General features: G+C 41.6%; 1 protein-coding gene across 1 annotated transcript in view; it reads left to right on the top strand.

Moving 5' to 3' along the window:
* The window catches only part of LOC142382411 (tetraspanin-15), a 31,384-nt gene that overhangs the window by 3,217 nt on the left and 7,853 nt on the right, over window positions 1-20,314 (top strand). The window contains exons 2-5 of the mRNA XM_075468216.1: window positions 1,963-2,148; window positions 3,843-3,917; window positions 4,022-4,117; window positions 7,332-7,448. Of these exons, the coding sequence (XP_075324331.1) occupies window positions 1,963-2,148; window positions 3,843-3,917; window positions 4,022-4,117; window positions 7,332-7,448 (474 nt within the window). The remainder of the gene's footprint in view (window positions 1-1,962; window positions 2,149-3,842; window positions 3,918-4,021; window positions 4,118-7,331; window positions 7,449-20,314) is intronic.

The raw sequence follows: 20,314 nt of genomic DNA, 5'->3' as shown, positions 1-20,314 counted from the left end.
TTATTAATTACTCTACACTAGCACTGATAACGTGGAGGTGCGTCGCTTACTTAAAAAAATCCGGGTTACTAATTTTGAATTTTAGCCGAATGAATAAATAGGCAGCAGGTCTGTGGGCTGTCTGTGGTAGTAGCACGACGAGGACGTCAGTAACACCCACTTTACGACAGAAAAATCAAAATTACAATAACCCGTATTTTTTTAAGTAAGCGACGCACCTCCACGTTATCAGTGCTAGTGTACAGTAATTAATAAATTATAAACAGCATAGTTTGTGCCTGTATAACGTTGCCCAAAGGAAACCGTTTCATGGCCGAATATCTCAAGAGAGCAGCCAGACGCCTCTCGAATATCTTCGGAACAGCTCCAAATGTTCAACAACACGCAGGGGTGAGTAGAACATCGTGTTATAATGTGAAATCAAGGGCCCAATGTCAAAAAACCGGTCTTATCCTTTAACCGTCTTAATCCTCTTACAACTCCCCAGTTTTGTCACGTGACCCATTTGAAGTAGCTAATTCAAGGACTGGGAGCTGTGACCAAGTCAGCCAGTGTTTTGTGGCCAAATTTGGAAAACTTCCACTTCATCCTGCTAAGACAGAAGAACACAACTTTAGAATGAATGCAGCTGTGATCATCTTACAGTGTAATGTGTGATAATGAGACACAAAGGCTGACACTAATTGATGATAGCGGTTTTACATTGTTTTATCAGTTATATCCTTAATAACAGTCTCAATGGTTATGAAAGAATAAGACAAGATTGTGGACACAGGTGTACAGAGGAGCTAATTGTGGTTATTATGATGCAGTCAAATCACTAAAAACCTAATATGTGAAGACCATTTTTCTATTTTTCTGTGTCTCTAATTTGTCATCCTTTCACTATTTGTTTGTTCTCAGGAAACTCAAAAACCGCTAAGTGTTTGATATGTATGATAAAGTGTTAAAAGTCCCTCTGATATCAGTTCTTTCTGTAATCACCCTCTAAACAACAGGTTGTAAAAAAAAATAAATTAACAGCAGGTATATTTTATTTGAATTCAATTCAGTTTTATTTATACAGTGCCAAATCACGACAAACGTCATCTCGGAGCACTCGGAGATACAGTCCAATTCAAGCCAATTATGTTCCACTCCATTGTAATACAATCATAATCCAAATCCTGTACTCTTTGATGAAGGATTTTTGTCATCAAAATAAACAGAGCAACACATAAAACTCAAGTGGCCACCATTAAGATTAGAGACAAATTTGCATTTAGGAAAATCTAATAAACTGGCTAATCACTGGTTTAAATTTACTGCTCATCTCCCTGTTTAGTAGCTTTAATTGAATCCGTCTACTGACACCAGAATCATTAATTTCATACTCTCCAGTGTCAGTGTATTGTGGGTTTGTTTCTTATACTATCAGGTGTCTCGTACTTATCCTTTTGGAGTTTACTGCCAGGAGTCTGAGCATTTGACTCTTCTCTTCATTCATGGTTATGATTGTAGTTTATTTGGTAGAAGCTTTGTCAGTACTTTAGCAGCAACAAACCCACTTCAAGGCATCCTAATTAACTGGGTCTCAAAGGGACATTTTGGTGTGTTGTGATTAAATCTTTGTTTCAGACTTTTGTCGGTATTTCCAGTCTTCTTTCTTCCTAAGTCCGACCAGTTACCGTCTAGCTTTAAAGAGCTTATTGTTATTTTTTCCACCACTGTTGGCTGCTAAAGCAAACTCCAGCTCCAAGCTCAAGATGACCAAAAGAGAATTTAGGATCGTCCTGGATGCAGCATTTAGGGAAATCAAACTGCTTGTGCTGTTTTTTATTTATTTGTTTACTTTGACTCATTCAGACGAGGGGTATTCTGTTGTGTGTAGAATGTATGCAGTCACAGCGAAGTATTTACAGTCTTAATCAAAAAAAGATGCATATACTATGAACTCTTTGTTTCTGCTCCCTCTCCACACAGCTGATGGGTCTCTGTGTGCTGTGTGTGGGAGTGTATGCAGAAGTGGAAAGGCAGAAGAATCGAACCCTGGAGGGTCTTTTCCTGGCTCCTGCTGTGGTGCTCATCTTGCTGGGCTTGGTGATGTTCACAGTGTCGGTGGTGGGAATGGTCGGATCCCTCAGGGACAACAAAACCCTGCTGCACATGGTAATGTCTGCTGGAAGGAGAGAACGAAAACCGCTCTCCATAACACGAGGGAGGGAATGCATGTCTGCATTGTTTGTTGCTGCTGCAGCTCTTTGATTAAAGGACAAGACCGTTTTTTTGACATTGGGCCCTTGATTTCACATTATAACATGATGTTCTACTCACCCCTGCTTGTTGTTGGTAATTTGGAGCTGTTCCGAAGATATTCGAGAGGCGTCTGGCTGCTCTCTTGAGATATTCGGCCATGAAACGGTTTCCTATGGGCAACGTTATACAGGCACAAACTATGCTGTTTATAATTTATTAATTACTGTACACTAGCACTGATAACGTGGAGGTGCGTCGCTTACTTAAAAAAATCCGGGTTACTGTAATTTTGAATTTTTGTCGTAAAGTGGGTGTTACTGACGTCATCATCGTGCTACTACCACAGACAGCCCACAGACAAACACACACAGACTTTACGACAAAAATTCAAAATTACAGTAACCCGGATTTTTTTAAGTAAGCGACGCACCTCCACGTTATCAGTGCTAGTGTACAGTAATTAATAAATTATAAACAGCATAGTTTGTGCCTGTATAACGTTGCCCATAGGAAACCGTTTCATGGCCGAATATCTCAAGAGAGCAGCCAGACGCCTCTCGAATATCTTCGCAACAGCTCCAAATTACCAACAACAAGCAGGGGTGAGTAGAACATCATGTTATAATGTGAAATCAAGGGCCCAATGTCAAAAAAACGGTCTTGTCCTTTAAGGGAAACTTATTGTGTCATTTTCATTCTTGTCCTGTCTCATGTTCAAAATTTTAAACAGATCCACTCATCAGTTTAGTTACAAAATCAAGCAGGTAATTTCAAATGCCAACAGACACATTTATCCCATATATGGGTCTTTTGTGTGTAAAATATGTGAGGAATAGAATTTTCATTCAGTTTGCACAGCAGCAATTCATGAAGAATCAATACCCTTAAACAGTTAGATGTTTTTTCCTCCTCAAATGCTGTTGGTTTTGTCAATAACCGATAAAGAGCTCAAACGGAGCACAGGGACATTAATGCAGTTGCCATGCAACCATCTAATTAGCTAAAGCTTAGATGAAAAAGCAAATCAAAAGTTAGCAATAAAAAATAAAATGAAATTTTGTGATGTCTGTGTGGTTTGATGAAGACAATAAGAAGCTCATTTTGCACCGATTAAGTCGTAAAACCTCACGCAGAATTACCTATTATGTTCCCTGAAAGACTGAACAAGAGAACTGGAGCTCTTCTATCTTAAGAAATCTCAGCTTTTCTCGTCCTTTCAATAACGTTGAAAGTAAAGACTGGATTCTGTGCTCTAAGAAGGATTTTTTTGGCATTTCTTTAAAGGTCTCTTATACTTCCTGGCACCAACCTGACACATAAACGGGTGAGGTAAATATCATATATCTCAGTGTTAGTCCATCACAGTGTGGTACTAACAGTAACTTAGGTCTGGCTTCTCTAAACAAACTGTTCAATACTTACAGTAGATATGCAAACTTTTCTTATAGAACAGAATGTGTCAGGTGCATCATCTGAATCTGATACAGACTCTCTCTGGAGCTTTCTATAAAAAAAAATGTATTGGCTACTGAGGCCCAATGTAAAAACAGTTTTCTGTGTGAGTTGTTGGAAATGCAGTATGAATCTGTTGTCTCTTCCCTCCACAGTTCCTCTGTGTCCTGTGTGTATTGCTGCTCCTCCAAGCAATTGCTCTTACTATGGCTCTCATCTTTGAAAAGAAGGTAAATGTTGTTGTCCATCCTGTACAAATCTTTCTATTTTTCCCAATCATGTGGTCGGTCACCACCCTCTCCTCTGTGTTTCTGCTTCTCTTTCTTTTATCTAGACGTCTGCCTTGTTCCAGAGCAGTATACGAGAGGGAATTAAACACTACTATGATGATCTTGACTTCAAAAACATTCTGGACTATGTACAACAAAAGGTAGTACTGTATTTTACATGGAAAATACTTAGAATGAGACATTTATGATGTATTCTATACTTTTTTATACAAGCGTGATGTTATATTGATGTGATAAATAGGTGTGGGAAAAGAAGAAATGGTTGTTTAATGTTTCTCAGATGCTTTTCTTTCTTTTACTTTCTTTTACAGCATGTTTTCCATTCAAACAAAAGCCTTTAATGACAAATAGACTTACTCTAGAAAACTGTGTTTGTGCATTATCATCAACAAGACAATTACTTTAGGGCTTTTTTTCTTACATTTTAGCTTTGATAGTGATATGGATTGACAATTTTGCTTGTGACATAACAACGATTACCCATAATGGTTCATGTAGCTCAATCTTTAAAGGACAGACCACTGTCCATCATTTTCTTTTCTAAAATGAACTCTTGGAAATGTTCAGGTCTTTTTTTAGGACAGCATAACGATGAAATGCTGTGTGTTTAGTCGTGACAGCCTGCAGCTATGAAATCAATCAGGTGGATGAATAAAAACAAAGAAAATGTTTATCCTGCCAGTGTTTAACTGTGCAGTGATAGTAAAACTGACTCAGAACAAACTCAGTCTCACAAGGACATTGGAGAGCATCTTGGATCTTCATGTGTTTGTAGACCCAGAAAGGGCTTATGTGGGAGGTACTGAGGAATTTTATGATATCTTGTCCCTTGTTGCACTGTTTAGTCCGTGTACAATCGTTGAGCCTGGTTCCCATTGCAGACAGTACGTCAGACTCATTTCCTAGGCATGTCAGACTCCACAAGGGCTGCTTTTTGTCATTGATTCTGATCATAACCTTATTGGACAGAATTTCAAGGCACAGCCATAGGTTTCCAGGTCAGTTGGCTAAGGATTGCATCTTTGCTGTTTGCAGACACTGGCCCTCATTTATCAAGCCGTCGTAGAAAGCATCGTTGATATGAGCGGAGAACTCGTCGTACGCAGAGGCTCAAGTGAGATTTACAGAACATGCGTACCACACCAATCCCATCGTAAAACCGAGCGGCTGTTGATAAATCCGGCGGCCAAAATCCATCGTAATGATCCTAACCACGCCTTCTACAAAAGGGGGTTGAGAGGCCGCACCTCTAGAATTTGCGACATGGATAGACGAAAGGCGGCAAAGAAACGCTGTTGACAGCTGGGACGGCTGTCAACAGCGTTGGTGATGTAAATCGCAGACCGGACGAGTTATGTATTTTCCCCTACTGTGATGGTCAATAAAATGTGATAAACTCCAGATTAAATGAAATCTAAAATTGAACGATGTTTTACTATTTCTCCAGTAAGATCAGGAAGAAGTGGTCCAATATGAAATTTGCAGCTCTCCGACGCAGCATGTCACAAACAGAGGGGGGGGGGCTCCGATCCAGGTTTGGATTTGAGTGAGTGCCTTGGAGGAGAGGGTGGCTGGCCTGATCGGAGCTACGTCTTTGCGTATGCTCAGTGTTAAAGCGCCTCTCCTGTACGGCTCATAAGCCACTCATCATTTTCCCGAAAGAAATCCTGCCGGTCCCGGAACACTCTCTCGCGCCTGATGCGCGCGTTCAGGTCCTCTAACAAAGACAGATCTGCCATCGTTTCGCCATTACCGCGCCGCTAGAATCACCTCTTAAATAGGCGGTTGAATAATGAGCCATCACTCTTCCAATTACGGAGTTGTACTTGTTTAATTTTTTTTATTTATTTAATTTGCGTTTGTTTATATTTATGTTGAAGTCAAATAAAACATGGGCCTTCTTTGAAGTGATAAGTCTGTAATTTTAACCAAGGGATTTGTTGCGACTCATGAGGCACGCACTAGTGACGCTGCTGTTTATGTATGCTATTGCAGTCACCGCAAGTCAAAATGGAAAAGTGCGTACACGGCTTCAGACCTGTCGTGGCGATTTCATCTTTCCTGCGCTCACGATGGATTTGATAAATGCCAACCTTTGCGCAGAAAAGAACGTACACACGACCTACGCATGTTTTTCGTCTTACGCAAGTTTGATAAATGAGGGCCAATGTGATCTTGTTGGCCTCATTGAGTGGAGACCTGCATTAGGCACATTCTGGGGTTTGCAGCCAAGTGAAAAGCAACCAGGATGAGAATTAACACCTCAAAGACTGAGGCCTCAGTGTCCCCTCTGAAGAGGTGGTTTGGGAAAGGGAGGTCTGAGGATCTCTGCTCAGACTGTTGGTCCCAGATAGACAACAGAATTACAACTGATATCAAAACACCCAACACTGGAGAAGCTGGCCCTCTTTGTTTCTGACTTAGTGAGTGACTGTTATTTATTGCTCCCTTAAGAGGTGAAGCCATTCAGTCTGTAGTGCTCTGCAGTGCTTACAGTGTTGGATTGAAAATGTATAAAGAGATATCCTGATGGGAAAATGGATAGATGGGGATAGGATGTCCTCCTCATCAGAAACAAGTGCTCAGGAGTGGACCTGAAAGATGGGACTGTGTGAGCAGAGAGGCGGTCGAACAGGAGGCTTTGTTGCTTGTATTGGATTAATAATTTCACCTATTTCTCCAGTCCGTTATTTGATCTTTTTTCTTTGTTTTCCACTTTCCTGTGCACACGTAGGGAGTAAATCTCACTCTTTAGCAACTGTATTTTGTCGAATAAAAGAGCCAAAAATCTGGATATGTAAAAAACTTATTAATCAGAGTTAATTCTGTTGGACAGCCTTATCTTGTAGATTAGAACTTATCAATTTTTCTTTGTTTTAACAAGTAAAATGTTCTACAGTATCTGTTTGAGTTAATTTACTGTGTCAACGTTAAAGTTTCATGATGCACCGCCATGCTTTAATGGGCATTTAATCTTAATGGGTTGGTTCATGAAATAATATTGTCTCTCAAATATCATTTCATTGTTTCTAGCCCTTCTATCAAAATATTCTTTCTATCTTCTTTTTATCTTTTTTTATTTAATGATTTGTGCCAGTAGAGACGTGAGTTCAGTCCTGCTGCTTGGCTTGTGTCTGTCCTTTCATTTCTGTCTTCCCCTGACACCCAGCATGGCGTCAGGTTTAACAGGGGGGGGGTTTAGCAACATGTTGGCTGTGTGAGAGAAGCGGCGGAGGAGCTTTGGCTCAACTCTATTGAAACAGTGGTGTGGATCGGACTGCAGCAGCTGAATCTCATTGTGTTATTGTTCATTTGAAATATCATGCGTGGTTCCTCGTCTGCTTTGTTTTCCAGTTTTCATGCTGTGGAGGAGACGAGTATAAGGACTGGGGAGTCAACCAGTACCATTTTTGCAATGGTACCGGTCCCCTAGCCTGCGGGGTTCCATATACCTGTTGTGTTCGACGCAAGGTGAGTGCTGGCAGCACGCACACTCTAGTAACACGAATATGTGCAACAGGAGATTGTTTTGCTGTCCAGGAGGGGGATTCAAACTTTTTGGTCAAGATCAAAGGGATCAAAATCAGTGACATGAAATAAACAGACTAAGATGTTTGCATAATATGTACATAGATAACCTTGTTATTTTTCATGATGCATTCAACTATCACTGGCTCTACATGCAACCACGAAAAGTTTTTCTTGCGTGTGTTGCTGTCACACAAAAATATGAACTTTTTGAAGCTTGTTGCAAAAAGAACACGTCCTAAAGTCTGAGTAAAGCAGAAATTAAGTATGTGTGTGTTATTAACCGCTCAGCCAAACAGGAGGGATTAAAACAGTCAAAGTAACGAAATGTCTCAAAATCTAAGGAGACATATCGAAAAATGTTTTTTCCTGTGTGTGAGAGTATTTGTGTCTGGTGTCTCTACCAACTCAAAAACTCAGTAAAAACACAAGCCTGACATTTTGCTTTAGGCCTCATATCTCTGAAAATGTGTAATGTACTGAGTGATGTACAACATGGTTGTCCAGCCTCTTTTCTCATTGACTTCAGGTGAAGGTGACTACATTCATGTACCTGGGACTGGGAAGTTTAATCTCTTTAGCTCTCAGGTTATTTGCTGTATGCTCAATCACACTCTAAGTTTCTTAAGTTCTTAAGTACTGTAGACCTCAAAAGAGACCCTGGTGAAAGTGGGAGGAGTGCACACCAGTGGATCACTCAGTGCCCTAAAATTATCTGCTTGCACAGAAGTGTAAATTAATGGATGAAAAACCCCTGTCACAAACCTTCATTAAGACATCGGGTATTTGTGTCAGCTTGTGAAAATGGGCATAATACCTCTAATTTAAGAAAATAAGCAGTGAGATATAGTTTGAGCGACTCAGTGTGGTGCTTGCAGCAGTGTGTCCATTAATCCTAGTTGTCTCTACCTGGAGAAAAATGAGGTTGGTGTTGTAGGCGATTCTCAACTCTCCGTCACCGTGGCTCTCCACATAATCATTCACAGTGTGTCCGCGGTTACTCCTCAAACTTTGGCTCTCAGAGAAGGTGTGCAGCACTCTGACCTCTACGGTGCTGTGCTGGCTATTCACCAAATTAATCCACAGTGTGTAACTCCAGTAAGTACGTGCACATTCAGCCCCCATCAACCATGGAAAGAGACTGTTAGCTTGGCCCTTCTGTCCACTCTGATTCTCTTAGCTCTCTTTTTCAATAGCCAGCCCAAGTTCTGCTGATTCTGGCATCCAAAGAAGAGGCATTTCTGGTTGAAGGTACAACAGTTAGCTCACTATTGTCTTATACGTAGATAGCATGATTGGCTTGTTTATGTTAAACACACTGTTGTACATTTATTTACCACATCAGTGTTAGATGTTTTAGTGGATTTTAGACCATCCTTCATCCGTCATTACCAAACACTTGTAACATCTTATGCAAATCTCTGAATTTGCTTTCCTCAGACTTTAAATGATTAGTGTGGTGGAAATTTTAGTAAGGTACAGAGTCAGTTATTTTCTGAGGAGATGAGATGCTTTTAATAATATCTTGCTAGAGAGAACAACACAGTACAGAGTACAGAGCTGCTCTGGCCACTTGGGCAAAAATAATTCAGTTATAATACAGATTATTATGTAATCACTCCTTTGATATGTTCAAGCGTTTTTATCTATTTTCCCTCCCTTCCTGCAGCCAAGGCTACCTTGATACCGTACCATCTTTCCCACCATCCTCCTTAAAGTTGTTTAATCATATAGCGAGCACACAATGCCCTCATTGAAAGGAAGAGAGAAAAACAGGTTGGTGTCTTGCAGGAGGTTATTACAGGTTATACACAGTAACACTCAATACAATGCATATAGGAATTAATTTTCCCTTACATTAGTTATTACTTGTATTTATTGCCTTTGCAAAACACAGCTCTACAAGAAAGTTGGTTTGTGAACATAGCACTCTGCCCCTGCTGTGTAGGTCGTGTGTGATGTTTTTCTTTGGATTTTTCCACTTTCCACTTATCCCCCAAAAATATAAAAAGAAACACACCAAGTAAGTGAGTCATCCAGCTTGTGTTGTGCATTGTTGGGTAGGGAAAAAAAATGTATAGTCTGATGGCATGATTGGAAAAACATGTCTTGTCAAAATTATATAAAGTGAGACCAGTTACCTGCCATTTTGAAAGAATTCAATCTTATTTTAATTTTTAGTATGAGAGAAAGTGATGAAGGTTTTTGTGCAACAGATGAATGATGATAGAATGCATCAATCAATCAATGAATAAATGACACTGTTAGCATAGCATGGACAAGTTTTTTTTTTTTTGTTTGTTTCAAATTCTGTTTTTATTTTTTTCCAGAAATTGTATACAATGTCAGAGGAAAAGTAACATGAAAAATACCCGCCACCCCTTACCCACAATAAACAGCAAAGCTGACCGTAGAACTGCAATATTCGCATACAAATAATATAAAGAGAAAAAACAAACAAAAATAAATAAATCAAACAATAATAACATAAATAGCAACAGTAACATAAAAACAATATTCAAAAACAAGCAAAAAAGACAAAACGAACAGGAAACAAAGGTGAGGAAAGAAGAAGGAGATAATAGATGGTAGTGTTTTCACTGAGGGAAGGATTGGGGGGGGGGTTATCTCTGGATTTTAGAGCAAGGTTACATAAGTACAAGACAAGGTGGGAGTTAGGCTTGGGGAGTCAGTAGAGGAGAGAGTTCAGAGGGGTCAAGAGAGGAAAAGAGGGACATGAACGGACCCCAGGTGCTGTCAAATTTGTCTATGTTATTTTGTCTCATGTATCTGATCTTTTTTTTTTTTCAAGATGTAAGCAATTCAGTAGGGGTCTCATCCAATGTACATAGGAGGGGGATGTGAGGATTTCCAGGTCTTAAGAATGGCCTTTTTAGCCACTACAGAAGCAAAGGCAAGGGCTTCTTTCTTGCCCTTGGAAAGGCGAACATTACTGGGAGGTAGACCAAAGAGAGCAATTAGAGGTCTATAGTCTTGTGGAAGGCCTCAGAGATTACTTGAAATATGGACGTCCAAAAGGGAAGCAACTTGGGGCAGAACCAAAACATGTGCATCAATGTAGCCGGAGCCTGCCTACATTTATCACAGATGGGGTCAACCTCTGGTTTTATTTTGGAGAGCCTGACTTTAGTCCAGTAAACTCTGTGAATGAACTTGAGCTGTATGAGACTATGGCGAGCGCAGATGGATGAAGAATGAATCTTTCTTAAAACTTCAGTCCAGTCTTCATCAAGTCTGTACCCCAAATCTACCTCCCATTGTTGTCGTACAGTTGTATCGTCAGAGGATGTAGAACCTATAATTGAAATGTATATATGAGAAACCGTTCTTTTATTGTAAGGATTCGTTTTCAGTATGCAATCTAACAAAGCTTCATTTGGGGGGGAAGGGAAGTCAACAAAGTTTTTCCTTGCAAAGTCTCGAATCTGAAAGTACCTGAAAAGATGGGATTTGGGGAGATGAAAATTCAAAGACAGCTGGTTGAAAGAGGCAAATGTATTGTTTTATGTATAGGTCCTTAAATATAGAAATACCCTTCTTTTGCCACACTCCAAATGCATTATCACATAGGGAAGGGGGGAAGAATGGGTTGTTGTTACAGGGGGACAGTATGGAGACTGCTTGAATGCCAGAACTGCGCTTAAACTGGTTCCAAATACGCAGAGTTTGACCTACCACAGGGTTGTGCGTAAAACCAGACAAGGGCATAGACAGTGGGGCACAAGCTAGTGCTCTAAGGGCCCTCGGTCTGCATGAGGCCGCCTCCAAATGTACTGTTGCTGGAACCCAGTCACTGAGGCCATAATGGCAGTGAACCCAGTAGAGGATGCCATGTATATTTGCTGCCCAATAGTATATTTGGAAGTTGGGGAGGGCCAGTCCACCAGATGATTTTGGTAGCACATTAATTTTCACTGAATTTACACGGCCAGTAAGGGAAAGGGGCAGTGAAGACCAGCGGGCAAAGTCCTGTTTGGTGCGCTCTAGAATGGATATGAAATTTCGTTTGTATATGTCTGAAAGTTTTCTAGTGATTATGACTCCAAGGTATCTGAATTCGGTCTTAGCTAGCTTGAAAGGAGCAGCAGATGGGGGCAGGGCATCCACAGCAATATTTAAAGGGAAGAGTTCACTCTTGTTAATGTTTAGTTTGTATCCAAAAGCAAAGAAGAAGTTCAAGCTATTTAAGTGGAGGGTTTGGCACATGTGATCCTTTTGAAACCAGGCGGCCATTTTGGGTGAGTTGGCTTGGAGTGAGTTGTATGGCTTTGTTTTTGCTGGTATTTTAGTGATTATAGGACTGTTTAGGTGAGTTTGTCGGCTGAATCTGCTAGTGTGTCTTGTCCTGCCTCCACCTCTGGCACCCTCTATATTTTCATTACCTCCTACCCGAACCAGGGTTTGAATCCCATTCCTGCTTTTCTTACCTCTTTTATTTCTTCCCCTGCCCGAACCAGGGTTTGCATCCCCACCCCGCTTTGACTGGTGTGCAGTTGGTGAGAGGCTGAGGTAGATTATGGTTGTTGTGGTGTGAGGGGCAGTGTTGGCTGGCATTAGGGGGGTGACTCTGGGACGCCAGTGGTCATTGTCTAGCCTCCTGGAGGTGTCGTGGGCCCAACTAGACGAAACACTGATGAAAGGAGGTTCCCACCTGATGACCCCAATGATATGTTGGTCAGCACTGCTCACTGATCTATATAATAGATAATAGGGAATTATTCACTGAGTCTGGTCCTTTATTTTATTTTATTTTATTTTTATTTTCTTTAGCACAAGTTTCTTGTGTTTATATTGAATCCAGAGATCATGCCAAATTGCTGAATGCAATGAAGAACCTGGGGAAGTGAAATGGTTGGGTTAGATAGGTAAAGTATTATATCGTCTGCAAATAGAGAAATTCTTTGTCCCTCCTCTTGTAATACCATAAATTCTACTGTCTGTGCGTATAGCTATAGCCAAAGGCTCAATGGAGAGAGCAAAGAGGAGTGGGGAAAGAGGGCAGCCCTGCCTAGTCCCACGATGAAGTTCAAAGTATGGGGAGTGTATGTCATTTGTACGAACCGACGCCAGGGGAGATGAGTAGAGGAGTTTTACCCAGGCAATAAATCCCTCTCCAAGACCAAATCTATGCTGAGTGGCAAACAGGAAGTCCCACGTCACGCGGTCAAATGCTTTCTCTGCGTCCAATAGGGCAAGAAGCTCGCTGGACCCATGAGCGGAGTTGGTGTAAACAGTATTTAGCACTTGTCTGATGTTAAAAAAGGACATTCTGTTTTTTATGAAGCCTGTTTGGTCACCATGGATTAATTGAGGCAAGATTGACTCTAATCTCCTCGCCAAGACCTTCACCAAAACTTTAGCGTCCATTGGGCAGAGGCTTATAGGTCTATAGCTGCTACACTCAAGAGGGTCTTTGTCTTTCTTTAAAATCAAAGAGATTGATGCTTGTCGGAGGGATTGTGGTAGCAGGCCGGTTTTGAGGGCGTCAATAAACATGTCAAGCATAGGTTTTGTCAGATGGTCCAAGAATGTTTTATAAAACTCAATGGGGAACCCATCTGGCCCAGGGGTCTTACCACTCTGCATAGACCTAATTGCTTGGGCTATTTCGTCTACAGTAAGAGGCTGATCTAGCTGTGATTTGGTGTCCTCGTCTATTGAGGGTGTGGGGAGGGCATTAAGGAATGCATCAATCCGCACCTGGTCTGTAGTTGATTTACAGCGATATAGCTCCTTATAGAAGTTTTCAAAGCAGTTATTGATGTTAGACGTGTCAGTGATAATACCTAAGTCGGGGCATTTGATTTTGGTGATTAAGTTTTGAGAGTAACGCTAGTCGTCCATTGTTCCGTCAACGCAAGCCGTATCCAACGCATTCAGTTCATTTTCAATGAAATCTGGCCGATCGTTGTCGCCGTGCTCGCAAAGCATGCTGGGATTCCGGCACGGCGAGCGGGGGACCTGCGGCACGTCAAAAATTTGGGCTCGCTCGAAGTTTATGCAAATTTGCCACGGCAGACGTAGTGCGTTACCCAATGACAGTAGATCATGTAGGCGTGTCATGATAGGTTTGTCGTGACGAAAGCATCGCGGAGTTTCATTTTTAAATCAGAGAAAAGGTGCAAAAATTAGGTGATCTCCTGTGTCGCATCAGCAGCAGTAGCACAATAGCAGCTCTCCTCGCTCGCAGATCCAGATCCATGGTGCAATATGAAATAATGTTCCATTGCTGACGATTTATACACATTAATTTCCCTCCAAAACTAAAATTTTTAGAGGGTTAGTTAAAATCACAAGTTATTTACTTTCCCCCGGAGCCATTCTACCGTATGTTCTATCTACAACTTCGTATACACGCCCCTCTGTAGTACAGGATTTCCGCGGAGTCATAAAAAGTCATAAAACGTCATAAATTTAATAATAAGAATTTTAGGCCATAAAAAGTCATAAAAACATCCAGATTTTCCATACAAGCCACGTCTTAAATTTATATGCTCGTTCATTCATTAGTTCTACCATCGCCTCTCCACCTCGAGCCCATACGCTGGTGGCGGAATTCATTCGTTTCGCCTGTTGCAGTAGCCTAGCAGCAAGCTAGCAAGCTAGGCTACTGTTGCAGTTCTGCCTGAGGAATCTGGGTGGTATCGCGTGAACTTCAAGATCCATGCGCCAGTGTAGCACTTCCATAGAAACCCGCGCGAACTTCAGAGCTTCAGTGCCGATGTTCTGATCATGTAGCCTTGGTCTATGGTCGTAAGGTCTACTTAGCCTAGCTCGTATTGTGTCTTAGCTTTTACTGTCTTAGTGGATTAGTGAACCTATCGGCGTATCACAATGGGAAAGTGCACATTTAACGTGTTATGGCTAGAAGACGGTGCATTTAAGAATTGGCTTAAGCCCGTCGCGAACAATAGATACCAAGCCTATTGCACTCTGTGCAAAAAGACATTGGAGCTCTCCAGTTTAGGCATTAAAGCCTTGAATTCACATGCCAAATCAGAGAGGCATAAAATCTGTGTACAAGGTTTGCAGCGGGTGCAGGCCATCACTCAGTTTTGTTCTCCGTCACTACCCGGTCCAAGCTCAGCACAGCATTCCGTTAGTCTCGCTCCAGCCGCCACACACAGTGCTTTCGGATCAACATCCACGTCGAAAGCGGAGGTCCTGTGGGTGTTGAACACCGTTACGAAACACCAGTCGTACAGCGGGAACGAACTTTTCCGAACAATGTTCCCGGACTCAGAAATAGCCAAGACCTTTTACGTGTGGGAAAGATAAGACCTCCTACATCACACGCTTTGCCTTGGCAGAGTACATTAAAAAAGACCTCGTCTCCAAAATCACGGGGCCTTACGTTCTCATGTTTGATGAGAGCTTGAATCAGACAAGCAAGAAAAAACAGCTGGACGTACACGTTCGGTTTTGGGATGAGGACAAGGTGCATTCTCGCTACCTGGGTTCCCACTTCATTGGCCATGCCACAGCCCAGGATTTGCTACAGCACTTTAAAGTAAGTAAAATTGGCTGAGCTGAAAAATGTTGAGGAGGAGATCACCGTTAAAGGGGACGAACTGAGACGCATGTAGACAGTAGTTCAGTGGTTCCCAACCTTTTTTCTCCCAGGCCCCCCTAATTCACTTCTGATGGAATTCGCGACCCCCCCCCCCCCAAAAAAAAAGCTATTAAAGGAAAATCATATATTTCTATTTTTGAACACATTTTATTTAACAAATTTTTGAACACATTTTATTTAACAAATTTTTGAACACATTTTATTTCATATCTTACAGTGCATGGCATTAATAGGCCTACATTCATGAATGAGAACCTTGGGCTTGCATAGCCACAGCCAGGGCTGGAATATCAGGAGTGATTTGAGTGACAGCCAGTCTAAAGTCATTGTGCACCTCCAGTCTGTTGCGCGCTTTAGTTTTGATTGCGACAAGAGCGCTGAAGGCCGCCTCTGAAAGATATGTGGTACTGAACGGGAGTATGATCCTTGTTGTGGCATGTTGTGTGAGTCTTGGAGCAATGCTGGGTGCCTTCACAATCCAAAACTTTTTAAATCCGTGTTCCTTGAATGAAATAAATAAAGAATGAATTGAATTATGCTTAAATATGTCCAACACCCCAAGTAGCGCGAGCACAGAGGCTTATTAGACATCGCAAGTGATACAATATTAAATGCAATACCGTGGGCCTACCTGGAAATATCTCTTTGACAGAGAGTTGGCCTGGATGTCAGTGAGCTCGTCTTCACAATCAAGGTATTGCACATCCTCGACTTTTGCAATAAAGGGATCCAACACCCACGCTGTCTGGTGGCGCGACCTTTGATGAAATTCACGACTTTAACTACAGTCGCGAGTGTTTCACTGAGGTCGTCAGACAGTTTTTTGCTGGCCAGTGCCTGGCGGTGTATCATACAGTGAAATATTATACAGTGTGGGGCCTTTTCTTTCAAGCGACTGTTAAAGCCCTTGTTTTTACCCATCATCGAGGCAGCGCCATCTGAACAACATGCAACTAGATTCTCATAGGGAAGCTTTTGGGACGAGAAGTAAGAATCCACCGCTGTAAAAATATCCTCACCCCTGGTAGTGGTGGTAAGGTTGACAGACATAAGAATGTCCTGCTTCAGATCTTCCCCCTCAATAAATTGTACATAAACAATGAGCACAGCCTCGTTTGCTACAGTTGTAGTTTCATCAAGCTGTATGGCGAACTGCCCCTTTCTAAGCTTTTCTACCAGCTGTTGCTCGCAGTTATTTGCCATCTTATCGATTCGGTCCTTCACTGTGTTATTCGAGAGTGGCACAGTTTTTAGTTTCTCTGCCACCTGTGGGCCACACAGTTTCTCAACTAATTTAATGCAAGCTGGTTTGATGAGCTGTTCGCCAATGCTGTGAGGTTTTTTTGCTTTTGCAATTAAAAGCGAACACTCAAAAGAGGCTTCAGTAGCCTTCTGCATATCACTGCCAGCCCTATTAAACGCGGCTCTGATATCCATTGGCTTGTTTGCCTTAAGAAGCTGTTCTTTCCTTAGAAAAAAACTACGATCATTCCCAACCGTTTCAGGATGCTTTGTCGTCTGGTGCCGCTTCATTTTGCTGGGTTTCATGCTATCATTAGCTAACCTTTCACCGCATATCACGCACTCCGGTCGGTTGTCTGTTCCCAAGGTAAACCCCATCATAATATAGCTCTCATTGTAGGTCCTAATTTTCTTTTTCACCCCAGCTGTGCTGTCGGTGTCATTTTTGCGTTTGTCAGCCATAGTTTCAAAAGTATGTCATTTCTTTTACTAACATTAACTTAACGTTAACTGTGCGGGAACAAGTGTGGGTGGGCTCAGTCAGTAACGTTCTAACTACGGAGGCTGATACAGATAAAAAATAGTTAAGGTTTTCATAGCTATTATGATTTGCTTTGATGGGACTGGATTATACAATATGACGTCATGTGTATTACATCGTTTATTAGAGGCTGTGAGATGCAAAACAGGCTTTACGATCTCGCATGATTTGAACCATCGGCAGATAATAGATATGAGCGTATCATTACACAATCCGGCCGTTTAAATGCCTCTAACCCGAAGAGGTCTCGCGCACCCCCTGACCTCTCTGGCGCACCCCCAGGGGGGGCGCGCACCCCAGATTGGGAATCGCTGCAGTAGTTGTTAATTTACAGTGGTACAGTTTACAGTTGTTACAGTTGTAACAGTTGTTACAGTTGTACATGGTACAGTTGTTTACAATTAAGTGAATAAAAAAAGATTTTTTAAAGGAATCGACTAAAGTTATTTCTAATAATTCGTGTAGGTCATAAATTTAAATTATCATGGTCATAAAAAGGTCTTAAATTGTCTTAAATTTGACTGACTAAACCCTGCAGAAACCCTGTAGTAGCAACACGGCGACACTAGGCATCCAATCCGGCGAGTTAAGTTGACGTGATGGAACAATGGACGACTAGCGTAACGCTGTCTTAATTGCAAAGCCAGGAGTTTACTAGGCTTGTCTCCAAATTCAAAGTATGATTGCTGTGTTTTCCATAACATCTGGACAGCCTGATTGGTGGATAGTAAGTTGAATTCGGTCTGGAGTGCAATCCTCTGCCCATATAGCTCTGGTTTGGGAGAGACTGCATATTGCTTATCTATATTTAGAATGCCCTTAGATAGTTCCATTAAACGAGATTTACGTTGCTTACTAATGAATGATGAGTAAGAGATCATACGGCCTCGTAGAAATGCCTTCAGTGCTTCCCAAATGATAGATGGGGTTGTATCTGGAGTGGAATTAATCTTTAGGAACACGTCGATAGCAGCAGTGAGAGAATGGACAAAGTCGTGGTCTGATAGTATGAGGGGTTTCATTCGCCAGATTTTCTGGCTGGGGGGTTTACCTGATATGAGTAGAGGTGGGAGGAGTGGGGCATGATCTGAAATAACAATGCTCTTGTATGAGCAGTACTTGATTATGGATAAAAGTTTTTGGTCTATGAAAAAGTAGTCGATCCTGGAATAGGAGCGATGAACATGAGAGAAGGAGTATTCTCGCGCCGTGGGGAAAGAGAAACGCCATGGATCTGAGATGGAGTAGTCATCTAAGAAGCCTTGGAGAGCCTTAGCTGTAAGTGAAGTGGGTGCTGGTTTAGTGGAGGAGCGATCCAGAGTAGTATGTAAAACGCAATTGAAGTCTCCTCCAAGAATTAAATGATGTGTATTAAGGTCAGGAAGAAGAGAAATGATTTTAGAAATAAAATTATGGTCATCCCAGTTAGGTGCATAAATATTTGCGAGAGTGATTTTAGTGGCGTACAGGAGACCGGATACGATGACATGTCTCCCATATGGGTCCTCAAGTACACTAGATGGTGTGAATTGGACCGTGTTACGTATAAGTGTTGAGACACCCCTGGCCTTACTCTGAAACTTGGAGTGAAATTGTTGGCCTACCCAGCTCCTACGTAAACGATGGTGGTCAGCAACAACAAAATGTGTCTCCTGTAAGAATATTATGTCTGCTTTAAGTTGTTGGATGTGGCTGAAAACTTTATTACGTTTAACTGGGGAATTGAGTCCCTTCACATTCCAACTCAGGAAAGTAACTGAACCGTCTCTACTGCACTCATTATGTTATGAATATGAGAAGAATGGGGAGATGTAACTTGTACCAGACAGAGTGAATTAATCCAGAGAGTAGAGGGGGAAGGAAAGAGAAAAAACAAAAAGGCAGAAGAAGCAGAATATTCAAAAACAAAATGAAAACTGAAAAAAATATTATTAAGTCAAAAACACAAACTAAAAAGAGAGGGGACAAAATGCACCCCTCTGCTGGCAGGGAAAAAACCCTGTCAGTGCTGTAATCCAAACTGACAATAGTCATACTCAAAGAAAAAAAATCTTTGAGACCACTGTGAACATAGATGAAATGCTATGACGCATTATGTAATGCTAAGAATAAAGTTCCTGTTAGCAAAAAGAATTGGAGCAAAATAAAAAAATAAAAATAAAAAAAAACACATAGGCCTGTCTGGACATGGACAGAGGAGCCATAGGCCTCAATCAAAAATAAAATAAAAATAAAAAGTTAAGTGGGCCCATGTATCGATTCATAGCAGTAGTGAGTATAATTGGCAACACGTTTACAATATGAAGCTGAGAACAAGAAGAACAAAAAAACAAGTTGTATATATGAGCAGGCATATGATCATACACGCACACCTCCGACGGGCAGGCACCCACACATGTTGAACACATAAGGCCTATAGCCTAAAGCCTGTCTGAACATGAACAGGAGGAGGATCAGTCCTGTATGATATCCGCCTGGCACTCAGTCCCAGAAAACAATTGTGGACTCTGCATAGTCATAAAAGTAGTGTATAGTCCCAGAAAGTGATTATGGACCATGCATAGTAATAACAGAAGATAGTCCCAGAAAACGATTCTGGACCATGCATAGTAATAACAGCACTGTATAGTCTCAGAAAATGACTGTGGGCCATGCATTGTAATAGCAGTAGTGTATAGTCCCAGAAAATGATTGTGGACGCATGGACAAGTTTTTGATGGGGCTCCCACGTAAACTCAAAGCAGAGGATGAAGCATTGCCAAAAGTGCTTCCAAAGCAATTTCCTTCCATGGCAAAGAAAAGAAGATATAATGACACGTTTCTTGCCTTTGGCTTCACCTGTACAACGGTGGGTAATGAGGAGAGACCGCAGTGTGTTGTCTGTCTTTAAGCGCTAGCTTGTGACAGCTTGAAGCCGAAAAAGCTAAGACGCCACTTGGAGACAAAACATCCAGAGCACAAAGACAAGCCAGTTGAGTTTTTCAGACAAAAACTCGTAAACTGCCGTGCTCAACAGTCATTTTTCACTAAAGCTGCATCCGTGCCAGCAGATGCTCAACTCGCCTCATAAAGTAGCCTACCGAGTGGCACAGCTTAAAAGCTGCACACAATAGCGGAGGAATTAGTACTTCCCTGTGCTATGGACATGGTTTCAACTATGCTTGATGACTCTGCAGCCAACATTTTAAATAATTAAACTGTAAAAAATGTCTTATGTATCAAAGGGGGGCCCAGCAGAGAAAGTTTGGGAACCACTGCCTTACACTGAGCTTCCAGAGTGATTCTATGTAAAACATGAACTGTCCCTCTGTGAGATAACAACTTCTGCTGGGCCATAAAGTGACTGTTATTGTTGATAGATTATGCCAGTGATACTCACTATTTTTTTCACAAGAGCCTCATTGGGCAGAGCAAAATCAAGGGAAGAGCCAC

The sequence above is a fragment of the Odontesthes bonariensis genome, chromosome 6, assembly GCF_027942865.1.
Source record: "Odontesthes bonariensis isolate fOdoBon6 chromosome 6, fOdoBon6.hap1, whole genome shotgun sequence".
In the NCBI taxonomy this organism is placed as follows: domain Eukaryota; kingdom Metazoa; phylum Chordata; class Actinopteri; order Atheriniformes; family Atherinopsidae; genus Odontesthes; species Odontesthes bonariensis.
Note: the sequence above shows the minus strand (reverse complement) of the source record. Positions and strands in the feature narration are given on the sequence as shown.